The sequence below is a fragment of the Nerophis lumbriciformis genome, linkage group LG08 (assembly GCF_033978685.3).
Source record: "Nerophis lumbriciformis linkage group LG08, RoL_Nlum_v2.1, whole genome shotgun sequence".
Classification (NCBI taxonomy): Eukaryota; Metazoa; Chordata; class Actinopteri; order Syngnathiformes; family Syngnathidae; genus Nerophis; species Nerophis lumbriciformis.
The window spans coordinates 32599667-32617914 of record NC_084555.2 but is presented as its reverse complement, the minus strand read 5'-3'; the positions used below and the strand labels follow the sequence as shown (position 1 = coordinate 32617914).

General features: G+C 39.8%; 2 protein-coding genes across 2 annotated transcripts in view; one reads left to right on the top strand and one right to left on the bottom strand.

Moving 5' to 3' along the window:
- Window positions 1-2425: 2425 nt before the first annotated feature.
- srp14 (signal recognition particle 14) lies at window positions 2426-11369 on the top strand. Its single transcript, XM_061968699.2, has 5 exons — window positions 2426-2577; window positions 3144-3216; window positions 6042-6154; window positions 6231-6263; window positions 10616-11369. The coding sequence occupies exons 1-5, from the start codon at window positions 2554-2556 to the stop codon at window positions 10703-10705; spliced, it is 333 nt and encodes a 110-aa protein (XP_061824683.1). The 5' UTR covers window positions 2426-2553; the 3' UTR covers window positions 10706-11369.
- A 12-nt stretch (window positions 11370-11381) lies between these two features.
- xgb (x globin) overlaps window positions 11382-18248 on the bottom strand; it is a 38905-nt gene continuing 32038 nt past the window's right edge. The window contains exon 5 of the mRNA XM_061968698.1: window positions 11382-11524. Within this exon, the coding sequence (XP_061824682.1) occupies window positions 11405-11524 (120 nt within the window). The 3' untranslated portion in view covers window positions 11382-11404. The remainder of the gene's footprint in view (window positions 11525-18248) is intronic.

Sequence of the window (18248 nt, the reverse complement as noted above, 5' to 3'; positions counted from 1 at the left end):
TTCGGGATCGCGGGGGGTTCTGGAGTCTATCTCAGCTGCATTCGGGCGGAAGGCGGCGTACACCCTGGGGAGGTCGCCACCTCATCACAGGGCCAACACAGATAGACAGACAACATTCACACTCACATTCACACACTAGGGCCAATTTAGTGTTGCCAATCAACCTATCCCCAGGTGCATGTCTTTGGAGGTGGGAGGAAGCCGGAGTACCCGGAGGGAACCCACACAGTCACGGGGAGAACATGCAAACTCCACACAGAAAGATCCCGAGCCCAGGATTGAACTCAGGACCTTTGTATTGTGAGGCACACGCACTAACCCCTGGCCCACCGTGCTGCCCATGTGTATGCTTGAAAGTGCTTAATTTAGGACCTAAAATTGTAGGATGTGCTTTAATAAAATATCCCGAAAAAAATCTGCCATGTGGCGAGGGACCACTGTATACTAGACACCAGTGACGTGCGGTGAGGTTGATGGCTGGTGAGGCACTGACTTCATCACAGTCAGATTTACAAACATATGAACCCCAAAGAGTATCTTATTCACCATTTGATTGGCAGCAGTTAACGGGTTATGTTTAAAAGCTCATACCAGCATTCTTCCCTGCTTGGCACTCAGCATCAAGGGTTGGAATTGGGGGTTAAATCACCAAAAATTATTCCCGGGCGCAGCGCCGCTGCTGCCCACTGCTCCCCACTGCTCCTCTCACCTCCCAGGGGGTGAAGGGGATGGGTCAAATGCAGAGGACAAATTTCATTACACCTAGTGTGTGTGTGTGACAATCATTGGTACTTTAACTTAACTTTAACTTTACACATACAAACTGTAGCACACAAAAAAGCACATTTAATAAAAAAAACATTATTATAGTCTTACCTTTACTTATAAATGAAGTCCATGCGCCGCTGTTGTGCTGGATTAATGCACTCCCTGACGGGAGTTTTATATCAACTAAAGCCCTCACTTAAACTTTCCACGTGCAAGATTAAATCTATTTAAAAAAGTGTAACCGAGGGTTTATAAATGTCGCCTATACTGTATGAAACTACAAAATAACAAACACGGAGGCTCCAGTTTACACGAGGACCACTTTATTTACCTTCTTTCAAAAACTTCCGCTCCACTCCAACGTGTCATCACTTCTGCTCTTAGCGCCTTCAAAATAAGAGCTCAAGGCATATACTGTATAACAGCGCATAACAGGAACTTAACATCACAAAGAGGAAAGCCCATAAAAATAGGTTACAAAAGTTATTTAATAAGAAGCCAAAAAGTGCAAAAAGAATAATGTTCGTGTTGGAGGAGTTGTGAATTAGGTACACCTGCACTCTGCAGGTGTACCTAATGTTGTGGCCCTGCAGTCATTCACAACTCCTCCAACACGAACATTATTGTTTTTGCACTTTTTGGCTTCTTATGAAATAACTTTTTTAAATAGATTCAATCTTGCACGTGGAAAGTTTAAGTGTGGGCTTTAGTTGATATAACACTCCCGTCACAGGGTGCATTCTACGGCGGGGTGCAGGAGGCGGATTACTGCGAGCCTCAGCCAGTGCGTCTTTTGCAGCCGTTTTATGATCGCTCAGCACAAGAAATACGTTACACACATACAGTTGTTGACAAAATACACTGTACATTATATACCTCAGCTAACTAAACTATGGAAATGTATAATATAGTTCATATAGCAATACGATTTCACTGCACAGCAGGCCAGCAGTTAGCCGAGTCCGCAATCCATGGTGAGGCACAACGCAGTGACGTCCTTCAACTGGCTGCTGATCACCGCACCGTCTCTTCTCAGTATTTGAACGGCAAATGGGAAAATTCAGCGATTTTAAATAAAAATAATCTAAAACTGGTGAAGTTAAATGGAAAATAACTTTATAGTATAATCACTGGATACATATAACAATTTAATAAAAAACATTTCTTTTTACATTTTTTTTCTTTCCATGATGGCAGGTGAGGCCCCGCTTCACCTGCCTCTAGTGACTGCACGTCACTGCTAGACACACAGTCCACATCCAAATGGAAAATGTTGTCTCAAATTGATAAGAAATATTTTTTATGCTTTCTGTGTGTCTGCTGTTCAAAACCCTGAATCAATGTATTACTCTTTGAAAATGTCATTTAAAAATGTAAATTGTCCACCGAATGCATATAGTAATCTTTGCTATTGTTGTTTTCCTAGTTTATGATTAAGTCAGTGTATTTCTATTAAAAAAATAGAAACCAAATTACTTTGACATCACAATCTTTATATAAAAATACATTTTTTAAACTGCTAAGGAAAAGGTTAAATGATTAGGTTTGAACTGACAGCTCGTTTTTGCTTATCATTGTCGAAAGAGGGGAGCTAGCGATGAAAAGGGAAAGTTAGATAGTGTCACTATACTCCCCCACGCCAATAGAGGACGCTGTGGTCAAAGTAATGGCGGAAGTGTATTCGCGAGGCGGGGCTCCCAGTGAAGTAGCGAAGTAGTTAGTACGTGTGCATTTAGCTGTTAGCCTGCAGCCAGTGAGCTGACGACAACTCATTTAGTCACAAACATGGTGCTGCTTGAAAACGATTCGGTAAGGACTTACGATACAATTTAAATATCGTATCTGTTTTTCATCATTAATTGTATAATAGACCGGGCTAGGGTTTACAAAAGCTAACAAAGCCTGACAAAATGAACATTTGTCTTGTTAGCTTCACTGCTCGCGTCTGCTAGCTGAAGCTGAATGTAAATCAAATCGAATATGTTTTCTTTATATTGTTAAACCGATAGTCACTAGAAAACGTTTTAAAGTATATATTACATTATAAACAATCACCCTGCAATTCGGGTGAAATTGAAAAACCTAAACTTTAGACATATAATCTATGTATGCTTTCAATAGCTTGTGTGGCTCTTATATAATACAATTTGTGTTCTTTACGAACCAAGTCTACATCGTTATAGTTAACCTTATTTCACTTGAATATATCTATACTATCCATAATTTAATGTGATTGTTTTTTGAACACATGTTGGCACTGAGAAACTTCCTTGCTACAGTCTATATTGGTCACAAAGCGAGGCAGTTTTTCCCCTAAACATAATGAAGACTTTTGTTAAAGTTGACTTTTCTGTGTGTCTTAATGTCTCTTTTAGTTCCTCACAGAGCTCACTCGTCTGTTCCAGAAGTGCAGATCCTCGGGTAGTGTCGTCATCACGTTGAAAAAGTGTAAGTAGACCTAAAGAATCATACTGGGTTGTTGGTTCCATGCCTCCCCTTACATTCCATATTAGCACAATAACATATCCAGCAGTAGAGGACCAAGACATGACTCAGTTTGTCAATAAACAGTAATCTGCTCCCTAGTTTCTCACCATAGTATAGTTGTAAATAAACATGACTGTTTACAGTACTTCCAATGTACTTTGAACTCAAATGGCTTAACTTGAACTTACTCCAAATGTAACTCGACTTGGCTATATGATCAGGTTGTTTTTAGCCTGTCAGCCCAATGATACATCTGTATTTTTCTATTGTTTGTTTGAGAGTCCTGCTGTCCTCTGTCAAACCCCTATGACATAAATTGTTATTTAGCTATGAATCAACCGGGCGCGGGTTTAGCTTTCTTAGTTTTTTCTGTGGGCTCTATGGGTCCCCTTTTCCAAAAGAAAGACCAGTTTCAACAAGCAGAACATGATAGCAGCAGAAGAAGACTTTTGCATAAAGAGAACTCACATTAAAAGCAAGGACTCCAGAGTCACAATGCACTTGTTATCCAAGGTACAGTGTTTCATTGGTTCACACAGGTGAACTTCTTTTTACGCTTGTTTGACAAGAATGTTAAAACAATCTAGCGCTACCTAAGTCCCATCTTCACCTTAACGGGGTACACACATCAAGACAATCGGCCTGTTTTTAGTCTGATATTCCTCCTTCTGACAAAAAGACGGCAAATTCACGATCATTTTATGTCTTACAAGATTGTCCTGTGGTCTGAGGGTACTTAAGAGAAAATATGCCCAGATACTTGTCTCCAAAACGGGTCAGGCTGACAATCATACATTTTAAACATATTCAACATTTTTGACCAAAACTCTACTTGTCTTTGGGATACGCTGACGCCTCCCGAGTCATCGCTGCGTGAATTGTGACGTGGTTAGTAAAGCAGCCAATCTGTAAACTGAAAAAAACCCATTGCGGCTACTTTATTGAGAATGTACTCACCTCTGGCTTGCTCAGATTATAAAGTGTGTTCCCTTTTAACCAGTTTTTTCAAAAATATTTTAGTTTGGGATTTTACTTTAATTTTGGTATCGATCAGGTACCAAGTAAATACAGGGCTACTATTGCTGAAACTATACATACCAACACTGTTTAGCTTATAACGCTATGATTATTGAATCATTTGGTAATTTTTTTTTTTAAGTTTGTTGATTTTGATAACACATTCAAATATGTTCTGCAAATAAACATACTTTTATAAATATATACAACAATTTAAAACAATGTATTAATACATCATATCCGTTTTAAGTTGTATTACACACAATTGTTTGAGGAAAAAAGTCACTAATGTAAGAAACAATTTAATAAATGTAACACAGATGTTTGTGAAAAGTAACACTGACAGACTAGAAGAGATGCTGCAGTCGCATAAAGTGTGAGGAAAATCGAGTAATTTGCTGGAATATTGAAAAGAGGAATTACAACAGAAGTATCGATCCCACAACTGTAGTATCAATCCAATACCAATACCAGCATTGGTACGCTGGGTGTGTTATTTTGTCCATAATACACATTTCAGTTCATCAGACATCTGTATAGAGCTAAATAGCACAGCATATTGATTTAGTGAAATGCATGTTTGACCTCTAAACGAGGCATTCCCAGTCTAAGGTAGCGTGTTGTCAGGGGATGGCAGCAGGATTGATGTTAACAAATAAAATGCTAATTTCAAAAGTCTCTGCAGTGCGTTTGTAACAATACCAACTTGGATCACATTTGTTCACTTGAGATTTCGGCTTGGTTGACTAGTCTGTCCGTGGTGGGACAGACTCTTTGTGTGTGCTGTGTTGATATTATTGGAGCACACTACACACACAAAGATCACAACTGATCAATCCCTGATGTATCTGTATATGTGGGGTCTGCAACAAATAATATACTCTTAGGATGTTGACATTTTTTGTTTGTACCAACCTGAGTCTTTAAAATGAAGACTGTTTTACAGCTCAAATGCTTAAGATGTACAGGTAAAATTAGTTATGATGGTTGGTAATACAATCTGTACAAAAGGTCAGAATAAAATTAAATCGTGCAAAAACTGAAGCATTTTTTTCCATTAATAATGCACATCCAATTGATCAATTCTAGACACCTGCAATATTAACACATTTTAGAGAGAATAATTATAGTTTTATATGCAGCAAACAACGCAAAATATATATATATATATATATGACAAATAACATGGATAAATTAACATTTAACATAATTTTTACCTTTTTATTACATTTTATTGGCAAAGAGAGTGATATGCGGGGGGAGGCGGGCAGGAATGAGACACTCGAACGCCACCATAGTACTTTATTTCTTGAACTCTATTGTGTTTTCCACCTTCTTTGCAAAGTGCTAGCCCCATGATGGCTTATTAGCAGTTTTACTATATAAAAAAACACCTCAGAGACTTGTTTAGGCACTCAATTCCACCGAATGATGCCGTTAAGTGGACTAGTTTGTTATGCACAACTTTTGGCCGTACGATAACCCAGGCAACATAAACAATTTTGTGTAACTCCGTATGAAAACTAAGGTACCATTGTTGTTAGTTATTTCCTTCCTAACCTTTTAGGTTTTATTACGAATTGGGTTTCAGTCCGACCTTTTGAGGTTCCATTGTATTGCCATTTTTATGTTTGTATATTAAGATAATATGCATGTGTTCACTTGTGACTATCATCTGTAAAAAGTGTTTGTTTCTTTGTTACTTTTTATTTGGAAGCTTTACAATTTAATTATGTCTGTATTGTGATGACGTGAGTCGTGTTCTTCAGACGACGGTAGGACTAAGCCAGTGCCCAGAAAAGGCCACTCGGAGTCCTTTGACCCTGCAGACAATAAATGTCTCATCAGAGCTTCTGATGGCAAGAAGAAAATTAGCACAGTGGTAAGTTTGTTGGATTTTAAGGTGTTTTTCTTACAAATTGTGTGCTTTTCATGAAGTCAAACCTTTTTTCTTACAGATCAACACCAAAGAAGTAATCAAGTTTCAGATGGTATGTTTTTTATGTTACACATTTCCTTTTGTTAAGTGCTTCTTGTGATTTTTTATTTTTTTATTTCTCAACTTCTTGACGTTCATGTGACACTGTATATCCTCAAATAGTAGCCTCAATGCTGCGTCGTTATCCACCTAATGAATAAACTCCACCTCATGTAATGCCACTAAGCAGCTTTGGAAAACAATAGCGTCACACTGATAATTGAACAACATGGGGAAAAAAGCTCCAATAACCGATAAACGCTACAATGAGGTGGAATTACCCACACTGCTGGAGGTGGGTTAGGGTGAAGAAATGGAAAAAATCACAGGACTTCGCTACGTTTCCGCAGAAGGCATCACACGTCTGAACGAATGCCCTACAAACACTTTGCAAGGGGAAAAACACATGTGTTTTGACATGAAACCTCACAAACCACCTACTGGTATCCACACTGAAAAATGAAGACGCTACTGGTGCATTATTCTGGTGCTAAGTGAGTGCAGACCACCTGCAACTACTCGGCGGTAAAATACGCACGGAACATTCTTGTTAGTATTGTAGCGTCCTGTCAGAAAAACAGTCTGGCGCTTTTTTTGTTTTATTTATTGCCAACCCTGACATGCCAACAGCTGCCCTCATTACACAATAGCACCGCAGTGCTTGCCCAGCCAGTACGCACAACAACACGCCACTTTCTCAAGTGAGGTCACATTCAGGAACACCTACATTTTTTACTATAAAACATTATACACACCAAGTAAGTTGTTTTTTTGCACGTTCTCTATGCTCTGTATTGCTGCAATAACTATGGCAATTTTTTGTTGATTTTAATATTTTTTAATGTATTACTTTATCATTTCATCTATACTATGGAAGTATTTAAATTACGGTACTAGTCTATTCAACTTGAATCTCACAAAATTCCAGAAAATAAAGCATTATTTTATTTTTTTAAATACCAGTTTTGGCTAAAATATAGACGAGACTCAACCCTAAGCTTCACTGATTTATAGATGTGATGTTAGCTCTACTGTAGTAGTGATGTAATATTTGATTCGCATAAATCTACAGGTACAGTTTGTCATATCCACTTTTTCTTTGACTTTCTTACTTCAAGGTGTGCACAAACTGCAGATAGATATACAGTGCATCTGGAAAGTATTAGCAGTGCTTTACTTTGTCCACATTTTATGTTATGTTACAGTCTTATTCCAAAATGGAACAAATTCCAAATGTGTCCTCAAAATTATTTTTTTTCTAATTTATTTAAAAAAACACATGTACATAAGTATTCACAGCCTTTGCTTAATACGTTGCTAATGCACCTTTGGCAGCAATTACAGCCTCAAGTCTTTTTGAATACGATGCCACAAGCTTGGCACACCTGTCTGGGCAGTTTCAGCCATTCCTCTTTGCAGCACCTCTCGAGCTCTATCAGGTTGGATGGGAAGCGTTGACTTTCATCTAGGATTTCTCTGTACATTGCTGCATTCATCTTAGTCTAGTCAGGGAGGTGACCAAGAACCCGGTGGTCACTCTGTCAGAGCTATAGCATTCCTCTGTGGAGAGAGGGGAACCTTCCAGAAGGACAACCATCTCTTTAGCAATCCACCAATGAGGCCTGTTTGGCATAGTGGCCAGACAAAGTTTGCCAAAATGCACCTGAAAGACTCTCAAAGACTATGAGAAACAAAATGATCTGGTCTGATGAGACAAAGATTGAACTCTTTGGCGTGAATGCCAGGCATCATGTTTGGAGGAGACCAGGCACCGCTCATCACCAGGCTAACACCATTCCTACAGTGAAGCATGGTGGTGGCAGCATCATGCTGTGGGGATGGTTTTCGGCAGCATGAACTGGGTGACCAGTCAGGATAGAGGGCAATATGAATGCAGCAATGTACAGAGACATCCTGGAGGAAAACCAACGCTTCCCATGGAGCTTAAGAGGTGCTGCAAAGAGAAATGGGTGAAACTGCCCAAAGATAGATGCTATCAAAGCTGTCAATATTGAGCAAAGCCTGTAATACTTATGTACCGACCGTACATATAATTTTTTTTTTGTTTATTTTTGATACATTTGCAAATAAAAAAAAAACTACTTTTTACATCGTCATTATGGGGTATTGTCTGTAGAATTTTGAGGACAAAAATAAATGTATTCCATTGTAGAATAAGACTGTTACATAACAAAATGTGGAAAAAATGAAGCCCTGTGAATACTTTCCGGCTGCACTGTCAATAGGTATTGGTCTTGAGAAGCAGGAATTTATCGGTGTAAAATATTGTGCATCCCTACTGTAAATAGTTAGTTTCAGTACCATTCTCCAGCTTCCCCACACAAAAAAACTAAGCTGGAGGTTTTGGTTAAACAGAATTTTATTCTTTACAGAAACATGAGAAGTAGGTTGAATGGAAGTGAATCAAGAAATGGTACAGGAAACATAATAGATGTCGGCATGGTCTTACAGCTGAGCAGCAAATGCAAACTTGAATAGTCACGTCGCCAATGAAATCACACCTCTTTAAAAATGTCAAGTACCCTTTCCAGTTGACTCTTTTACATTTGCCATAACTTCTTACACAACACTATATTACTGCACTTTTCCTGACTTTGTGCCCCATTTTTAGTAGTTGTGTAAGGTGGAGATTATAAATGGCTGTAGGGACAATTGCAAAATTATGAAATGTACATACAGGTAAAAGCCAGTAAATTAGAATATTTTGAAAAACTTGATTTATTTCAGCAATTGCATTCAAAAGGTGTAACTTGTACATTATATTTATTCATTGCACACAGACTGATGCATTTAAATTTTTATTTCATTTAATTTTGATGATTTGAAGTGGCAACAAATGAAAATCCAAAATTCCGTGTGTCACAAAATTAGAATATTACTTAAGGCTAATACAAAAAAGGGATTTTTAGAAATGTTGGCCAACTGAAAAGTATGAAAATGAAAAATATGAGCATGTACAATACTCAATACTTGGTTGGAGCTCCTTTTGCCTCAATTACTGCGTTAATGCGGCGTGGCATGGAGTCGATGAGTTTCTGGCACTGCTCAGGTGTTATGAGAGCCCAGGTTGCTCTGATAGTGGCCTTCAACTCTTCTGCGTTTTTGGGTCTGGCATTCTGCATCTTCCTTTTCACAATACCCCACAGATTTTCTATGGGGCTAAGGTCAGGGGAGTTGGCGGGCCAATTTAGAACAGAAATACCATGGTCCGTAAACCAGGCACGGGTAGATTTTGCGCTGTGTGCAGGCGCCAAGTCCTGTTGGAACTTGAAATCTCCATCTCCATAGAGCAGGTCAGCAGCAGGAAGCATGAAGTGCTCTAAAACTTGCTGGTAGACGGCTGCGTTGACCCTGGATCTCAGGAAACAGAGTGGACCGACACCAGCAGATGAAATGGCACTCCAAACCATCACCCAACCATGCAAATTTTGCATTTCCTTTGGAAATCGAGGTCCCAGAGTCTGGAGGAAGACAGGAGAGGCACAGGATCCACGTTGCCTAAAGTCTAGTGTAAAGTTTCCACCATCAGTGATGGTTTGGGGTGCCATGTCATCTGCTGGTGTCGGTCCACTCTGTTTCCTGAGATCCAGGGTCAACGCAGCCGTCTACCAGCAAGTTTTAGAGCACTTCATGCTTCCTGCTGCTGACCTGCTCTATGGAGATGGAGATTTCAAGTTCCAACAGGACTTGGCGCCTGCACACAGCGCAAAATCTACCCGTGCCTGGTTTACGGACCATGGTATTTCTGTTCTAAATTGGCCCGCCAACTCCCCTGACCTTAGCCCCATAGAAAATCTGTGGGGTATTGTGAAAAGGAAGATGCAGAATGCCAGACCCAAAAACGCAGAAGAGTTGAAGGCCACTATCAGAGCAACCTGGGCTCTCATAACACCTGAGCAGTGCCAGAAACTCATCGACTCCATGCCACGCCGCATTAACGCAGTAATTGAGGCAAAAGGAGCTCCAACCAAGTATTGAGTATTGTACATGCTCATATTTTTCATTTTCATACTTTTCAGTTGGCCAACATTTCTAAAAATCCCTTTTTTGTATTAGCCTTACACAATATTCTAATTTTGTGACACACGGAATTTTGGATTTTCATTTGTTGCCACTTCAAATCATCAAAATTAAATGAAATAAACATTTGAATGCATCAGTCTGTGTGCAATGAATAAATATAATGTACAAGTTACACCTTTTGAATGCAATTACTGAAATAAATCAAGTTTTTCAAAATATTCTAATTTACTGGCTTTTACCTGTATGTGAGTGCACCCTGAATAACTGTCCCCAGGAAACAGTTACTGCATATGCCTAACTAATTGAACCGCCTCTTTCCAGGCGTATTCCAACCTTCTCAGAGCACACATGGATGGACTGAAGAAGAAAGACAAAAAGAGCAAAAGCAAGAAAAGCAAAGCCACCCAGTGAGCAACAGACTGATAGCTTGAACTGATCCTGGTCCTTCTGACAGGAAGGGAGTGGGTTCCACTCAGATGACCCGTCGGTCCCTCCCTCAGAATACCGTGTACATCGTTCCAGTGACCACTTCCATACTTTGCCATGCTAATGTGTTGTCGGCAATTCTTCCGAGTGCCATCTGTGAGGATTTGTCGTACGGCACAAATCGACCGCCCTCGACAGTCTCTGGAGCCAAACCCACGCAGTCCAGCCCAGCGGCCTGTTGACTTTTCTTCTATTTAATGACTACGCTCCCTATTTATGTTCAAATTCTAATTGTCAAGCCAGTCACTTTAAGTTTTTTTAGAGGGATGATTTCATTTTTATCTTTGGTAAATGTATTGAACTGTCGGATGAGTTGCTTGGACACACAAAACAAATATGGTTTTTCCCTCACATGTTTCAAGTAGTTTTTAGTAGAATTATTTCCCCTTTAAGGACCCCATGAAGCTGCCGCACTAGCAATCTTATTTTGTCAATAATGATGTTTCAGTTCATCAGACGTTTGAATGGGCTAAATAGCACAACATATTGATTTAGTGAAAGCCGAGGCATGTTGGACTTCTGGACGATGCATTCCCAGTCCAAGGCAGCGTGTTGACGTTGACAAATAAAGTGCTCTGTTCAAAAGTCACTGCAGTGCGTTTGTAACTAACATTTTGTGTTTTCTCAAAGCGCCGTGTTCCGCTTGTCCACTCTCTCCTTTGGGGAGACTGCCGCCTGGTTGTGGCGCTCGCTCTCCTCCTCGTAGCCTTGCTGCATCAAGCCGGTCACGTACTGAAACAAGGTCTCAACACAAAACAAAAACAATCAGTCGGCATTAATAAAAAGTTGTTTGTGTTTGGTGCCTCTTGTGCGATAGCAAAATATATACCACAGTATGTTACATTTTCTTTATAAATAAATAGGGGAAGTCATTGAAAAGCAAATGAGAAGTTGTGAAAAAAGTAACATCAAATTGCAACATGACTACAGTACTGGCAAACGGGTCAAGTTTTAAAGCAATGGTAGACCACAATAGAGCAGTAGAGGTTGACACAAGCATATTATTAAACCTGACAGGATGTTCCTAAAAAAGTGTAATTTGATTTCAGGAGCATCTTTGCATTCCATTTTTGTATCTACAATATTCAACTTGTTGACCATTTATTATTGTACCGGATTTAAAAAAAAGTTTTTTCATCAAGTGCCACCTCAGAATAAATTAAGTACTATTATAATGACTAACCTTAAATTACAGTAGCATAGTAGAGCTAAGTAATCATTTAAAACAAGGCAGATGTTTTATTTAACAAATGTATTTAATATTTTTGGCCATTGTATTACACACTTTCAATATAGGAAAATAAAACACTGTCAAGTGATTCTTTGGCGTATCACGAGATAGAGCCTGTGTACCGCAGTTTAAGAATCACTGCTGTAAACTATAATCAACACTATTAAGAAATGCATTCTTGATATATTTGACTATGTAGTAACTATAGAATATAAGAGTTGAACTTTCTGCTGCAATAAATTAGCTTTCAAAAATATTCAAATAATTGAGATAAGCCTGTGATATTGCTGTTGTCGTTTTGATACTTTTGTAACGTTCTCGAAAATGGTAATATATTTTATGTTTTTCTTTTTCTTGGCATTGTTAAAAATGTTTAAGTGCGGTGCTAAACAGTCTGTTCTCATTCAAATGTAGTTGAATTTTGCTAAAAAGAATAATGCACTTTTGGTAGAAAACCTGTTTGTGTGTACATAAATGTGTGTGTGTGTGTATATATATATATATATATATATATATATATGTATATATATATATATATATAAATGTGTATGTATTATATGTTCAGTCATGGTCAAAAGTTTACATACACTTGTAAAAAACATAATGTCATGGCTGTCTTGAATTTCCAATAATTTCTACAAGTCTTATTTTTTAGTGATAGAGTGATTGGAGCACATACTTGTTGGTCACAAAAAACATTCATGAAGTTTGGTTCTCTAATGAATTTATTATGGGTCTACTGAAAATGTGACCAAATTTGCTGGGTCAAAAGTATACATACAGCAATGTTAATATTTGGTTACCGTATTTTCCGCACTATAAGCCGCACCTAAAAACCACACATTTTCACAAAAGCTGACAGTGCGGCTTATAACCCGGTGCGCCTTATATATGGATTAATATAAATATTTATTTTCATAAAGTTTCGGTCTCGCAACTACGGTAAACAGCCGCCATCTTTTTTCCCCGTAGAAGAGGAAGCGCTTCTTCTTCTATGGTAAGCAACTGCCAAGGTAAGCACCCTCCCCCGTAGAAGAGGAAGCGCTTCTTCTTCTACGGTAAGCAACCACCCGCCCCCGTAGAAGAAGAAGCGCGCGGGTATTACGTTTCATTTCCTTTGTGTGTTTACATCTGTAAAGACCACAATATGGCTCCTACTAAGCGACACGCGTATAACGCAGAATTTAAACTTAAGGCAATAAGTCATGCCGAAGAACACGGAAATAGAGCAGCAGCAAGAGAATATAACATAAATGAATCAATGGTGCGTAGGTGGAGGAAGCAACAAGATGACCTGCGCCAGGTAAAGAAGACAAAACAGAGTTTCCGAGGGAACAAAGCAAGATGGCAACTGTTGGAGGACAAACTCGAACAGTGGGTTGTTGAGCAGAGAGCAGCAAGCAGAAGTGTCAGCACCATCACTATTCGAATGAAGGCAACAGCGCTAGCAAGCGAACTTCACCTGGATGATTTTAAAGGTGGTGCTTCTTGGTGTTTCCGGTTCATGAAAAGACGCATCCGCACACGGACTACTATTTCACAGCAACTGCCTAAAGACTTTCAAGAAAAGCTGGCTACTTTCCGTGCATATTGTAAAAACAAGATAGCTGAAAAAAAGATCCGGCCAGAGAACATTATCAACATGGACGAGGTTCCACTGACTTTTGATATTCCTGTGAACCGCACTGTGGATACAACGGGAGCACGTACGGTGAATATTCGCACCACAGGGAATGAGAAGTCGTCCTTCACTGTGGTTCTAGCTTGCCATGCTAATGGCCAGAAACTTCCACCCATGGTGATATTCAAAAGGAAGACCTTGCCAAAAGAGACCTTTCCAGTCGGCGTCATCATAAAAGCTAACTCGAAGGGATGGATAGATGAAGAAAAGATGAGCGAGTGGTTAAGGGAAGTTTACGCGAAGAGGCCGGGTGGCTTTTTTCACGCAGCTCCGTCCATGTTGATATACGACTCCATGCGCGCCCACATCACAGATGGTGTCAAAAAACAAGTGAAGCACACAAATACAACACTCGCCGTCATTCCGGGTGGATTAACCAAAGAACTCCAACCGCTCGATATTGGTGTCAACAGGGCATTTAAAGCACGACTGCGAACGGCGTGGGAACAATGGATGACCGAAGGCAAACACACCTTCACTAAGACAGGGAGACAGCGCCGGACGACATACGCCAACATCTGCCAGTGGATCGTAAATGCCTGGGCGGATATTTCGGTCACAACTGTGGTCCGAGCTTTCCGGAAGGCAGGATTCACAGAACTGCTGGACAACAACAGCGACACTGACTCCGATGACTTCGACGAGACGGAGCCGGCCATTTTGGATCCCATATTCGCCCAACTTTTTAATTCGGACACCGAAGGAGAAGAATTCGAGGGATTTATGAATGAAGAATAACTTCAGAAAGTGAGCGTTATGTTTATTTTGTGTGTTGTGACATTAACGTTCGAGCAACATTAAGTTATTGATGTTGCTATTGCTCTGCACTATTTTGAATTTTACTGTTTGTGATTGCACATTTGCACATTACCGTACATTTTGGGAGTGAACAGAGTTGTTAGAACGCTGGTTTTTAATATATTATTAAAGTTTAACTGACCTATCTGACTGTTTTTTTGACATTCCCTTTAGCGCAGTTAGATGCGGCTTATAACACGGGGCGGCTTATAGGTGGACAAAGTTTTGAAATATGCCGTTCACTGAAGGCGCGGCTTATAACCCAGGGCGGCTTATGGTGCGGAAAATACACATGTCCCTTGGCAAGTTTCACTGCAATAAGGCGCTTTTGCTAGCCATCCACAAGCTTCTGGTTGAATTTTTTACCATTCCTCTTGACAAAATTGGTGCAGTTCAGCTAAATTGGTTGGTTTTCTGACATGGACTTGTTTCTTCAGCATTGTCCACATGTTCTCAATGGGGTTTAAGTCAAGACTTTGGGAAGGCCATTATAAAACCTTAATTCTAGCCTGATTTAGCCATTTCTTTACCACTTTTGACGTGTGTTTGGGGTCATTGTCCTGTTGGAACACCCAACTGCGCCCAAGACCCAACCTCCGGGCTGATGACTTTAGGTTGTCCTGAAGAATTTGGAGGTAATCCTCCTTTTTCATTGTCCCATTTACTCTCTGTAAAGCACCAGTTCCATTGGCAGCAAAACAGGCCCAGAGCATAATAGTACCACCACCATACTTGACGGTAGACATGGTGTTCCTGGGATTAAAGGCCTCACCTTTTCTCCTCCAAACATATTGCTGGGTATTGTGGCCAAACAGCTTTTTTTGTTTCATCTGACCACAGAACTTTCCTCCAGAAGGTCTTATCTTTTTGTCCATGTGATCAGCAGCAAACCTTAGACAAGCCTTAAGGTGTCGCTTCTGGAGCAAGGGCTTCCTTCTTGCATGGTAGCCTCTCAGTCCATGGTGATGCAAAATACGCTTGAGTGTGGACACTGACAACCTGTGTTCCAGCAGCTTCCAATTCATTGCAGACCTGCTTTTTGGTGGTTCTCGGTTGACTCTTGATCATCTTGACCAATTTTCTCTCAGCAGCAGGTGATAGCCTGCATTTTCTTCCTGATCGTGGCAGTGACAAAACTGTGCCATGCACTTTATACTTACGAACAATTGTCTGCACAGTTGCTCTTGGGACCTTAATCTGCTTTGAAATGGCTCCAAGTGACTTTCCTGACTTGTTCAAGTCAATGAGTTCCTTTGACTTTCCCATTGTCGCGTTTGTAACCGAGTCTAATGACTGCACCACATGAGCCCTATTTAAATGGGCTCAGAGAAGTCAACAGGTGTCGTCAATCATAATCACTCACATGCAGTTAAGAGGCCATGCCATGAAGATAATTTGATTTGATTGTAACTTTTCTACATCAACAAAATCGATAATGTATGTTGCTGTATGTATACTTTTGATCCAGCAGATTTGGTCACATTTTCAGTAGACCCATAATAAATTTATAAAAGAACCAAACTTCCTGAATGTTTTTTGTGACCAACAAGTATGCGCTCCAATCACTCCATCACAAACAAATAAGAGTTGTAGAAATTATTGGAAACTCAAGACAGCCATGACATTATGTTCTTTACAAGTGTAAACACTTGTAAAGACATTATATATATATATATATATATATATATATATATATATATATATATATATATATAATCAGTGACGTGCAGTCACTAGAGGCGGGGCCTCACCTGCCATCATGGAAAGAAAAAAAATGTAAAAAGAAAAAAAATTTATTAAATTGTTATATGTATCCAGTGATTATACTATAAAGTTATTTTCCATTTAACTTCACCAGTTTTAGATTATTTTTATTTAAAATCGCTGAATTTTCACATTTGCTGTTCAAATACTGAGAAGAGACGGTGCGGTGAACAGCAGCCAGTTGAGGCACGTCACTGAGTTGTGCCTCAACATGGATTGTGGACTCGGCTAACTGCTGGCCTTCTGTGCAGTGAGACCGTATTGCTATATGAATTATATTATACATTTCCATAGTTTAGTTAGCTGAGGTATATAATGTACAGTGTATTTTGTCAACAACTGTATGTGTGTAACGTATTTCTTGTGCTGAGCGATCATAAAACGGCTGCAAAAGACGCACTGGCTGAGGCTCGCAGTAATCCCGCCTCCTGCACCCCCGCCGTAGAATGCACCCCCTGACGGGAGTGTTGTATCAACTAAAGCCCACACTTAAACTTTCCACGTGCAAGATTGAATCTATTTAAAAAAGTTATTTCATAAGAAGCCAAAAAGTGCAAAAACAATAATGTTGGTGTTGGAGGAGTTGTGAATAACTGCAGGGCCACAACATTAGGTACACCTGCAGACTGCAGGTGTACCTAATTCACAACTCCTCCAACACGAACATTATTTTTTTTGCACTTTTTGGCTTCTTATTAAATAACTTTTGTAACCTATTTTTATGGGCTTTCCTCTTTGTGATGTTAAGTTCCTGTTATGCGCTGTTATACAGTATATGCCTTGAGCTCTTATTTTGAAGGAGCTAAGAGCTCAGTGATGACACGTTGGAGTGGAGCGGAGGTTTTTGAAAGAAGGTAAATAAAGTGGTCCTCGTGTAAACTGGAGGCTCCGTGTTTGTTATTTTGTAGTTTCATACAGTATAGGCGACATTTATAAACCCTCGGTTACACTTTTTTAAATAGATTCAATCTTGCACGTGGAAAGTTTATGTGAGGGCTTTAGTTGATATAACACTCCCGTCAGGGGTGCATTAATCCAGCACAACAGCGGCACATGGACTTCATTTATAAGCAGTGTTGGGACTAACGCGTTACAAAGTAACGCGTTACTGTAACGCCGTTAGTTTCGGCGGTAACTAGTAATCTAACGCGTTATTTTTTATTTTCAGTAACTCAGTTACCGTTACTACATGATGCGTTACTGCGTTATTTTACGTTACTTTTACGTTACTTTTTATGTAGTATAAAGTGTGTTTTATCGGAGCGCTGCTGTGTCATCGTTCTGATTCTTCTTGTGTCACAAGCCGGAGAAGAGAGAGAGACATGCGCTCTGTGTGGGTGTGTGTGCGTGTGAGTGTGGAGGGGGGGGGCGTGTCTGATCATGGCGGAGCCAGAAGTCGAGTTTGCTAACATGGAGATATTTTCACTACTTTTCTTTTGTCGAGCACAAAGAAAAGAACATTTTAGTTAAATGTAAATTGTGCTTTGGATCAAAGATCCCATCTACTGCCCAAAACAGCAATTCAAATCTGCTGAAACAAGCTACATAAGCAACATGCTTCGACGAAGCTAGTAAAGAGCAGTGTTGGGACTAACGTGTTACAAAGTAACGCGTTACTGTAACGCCGTTAGATTTGGCGGTAACTAGTAATCTAACGCGTTATTTTTTTATATTCAGTAATTCAGTTACCGTTACTACATGATGCGTTACTGCGTTATTTTACGTTACTTTTTTTGTAGTATAAAGTGTGTTTTATCGGAGGGCTGCTGTGTCATCGTTCTGATTCTTCTTGTGTCACAAGCCGGAGAAGAGAGAGAGACACGCGCTCTGTGTGTGAGTGTGAGTGTGTGGAGGGAGGAGAGGGGGGAGGGGGGCGTGTCTGATCATGGCGGAGCCAGAAGTCGAGTTTGCTAACATGGAGATATTTTCACTACTTTTCTTTTGTCGAGCACAAAGAAAATAACAATTTAGTTAAATGTAAATTGTGCTTTGGA

Excerpts from the sequence above, each read along its gene's own strand:
- srp14 (XM_061968699.2), top strand. The coding sequence starts at position 2,554 with ATGGTGCTGCTTGAAAACGATTCG. Across the intron at positions 2,578-3,143 it reads TGCTGCTTGAAAACGATTCG|TTCCTCACAGAGCTCACTCG; the intron begins GTAAGGACTTAC and ends TGTCTCTTTTAG. Across the intron at positions 6,155-6,230 it reads AGAAGAAAATTAGCACAGTG|ATCAACACCAAAGAAGTAAT; the intron begins GTAAGTTTGTTG and ends TTTTTCTTACAG.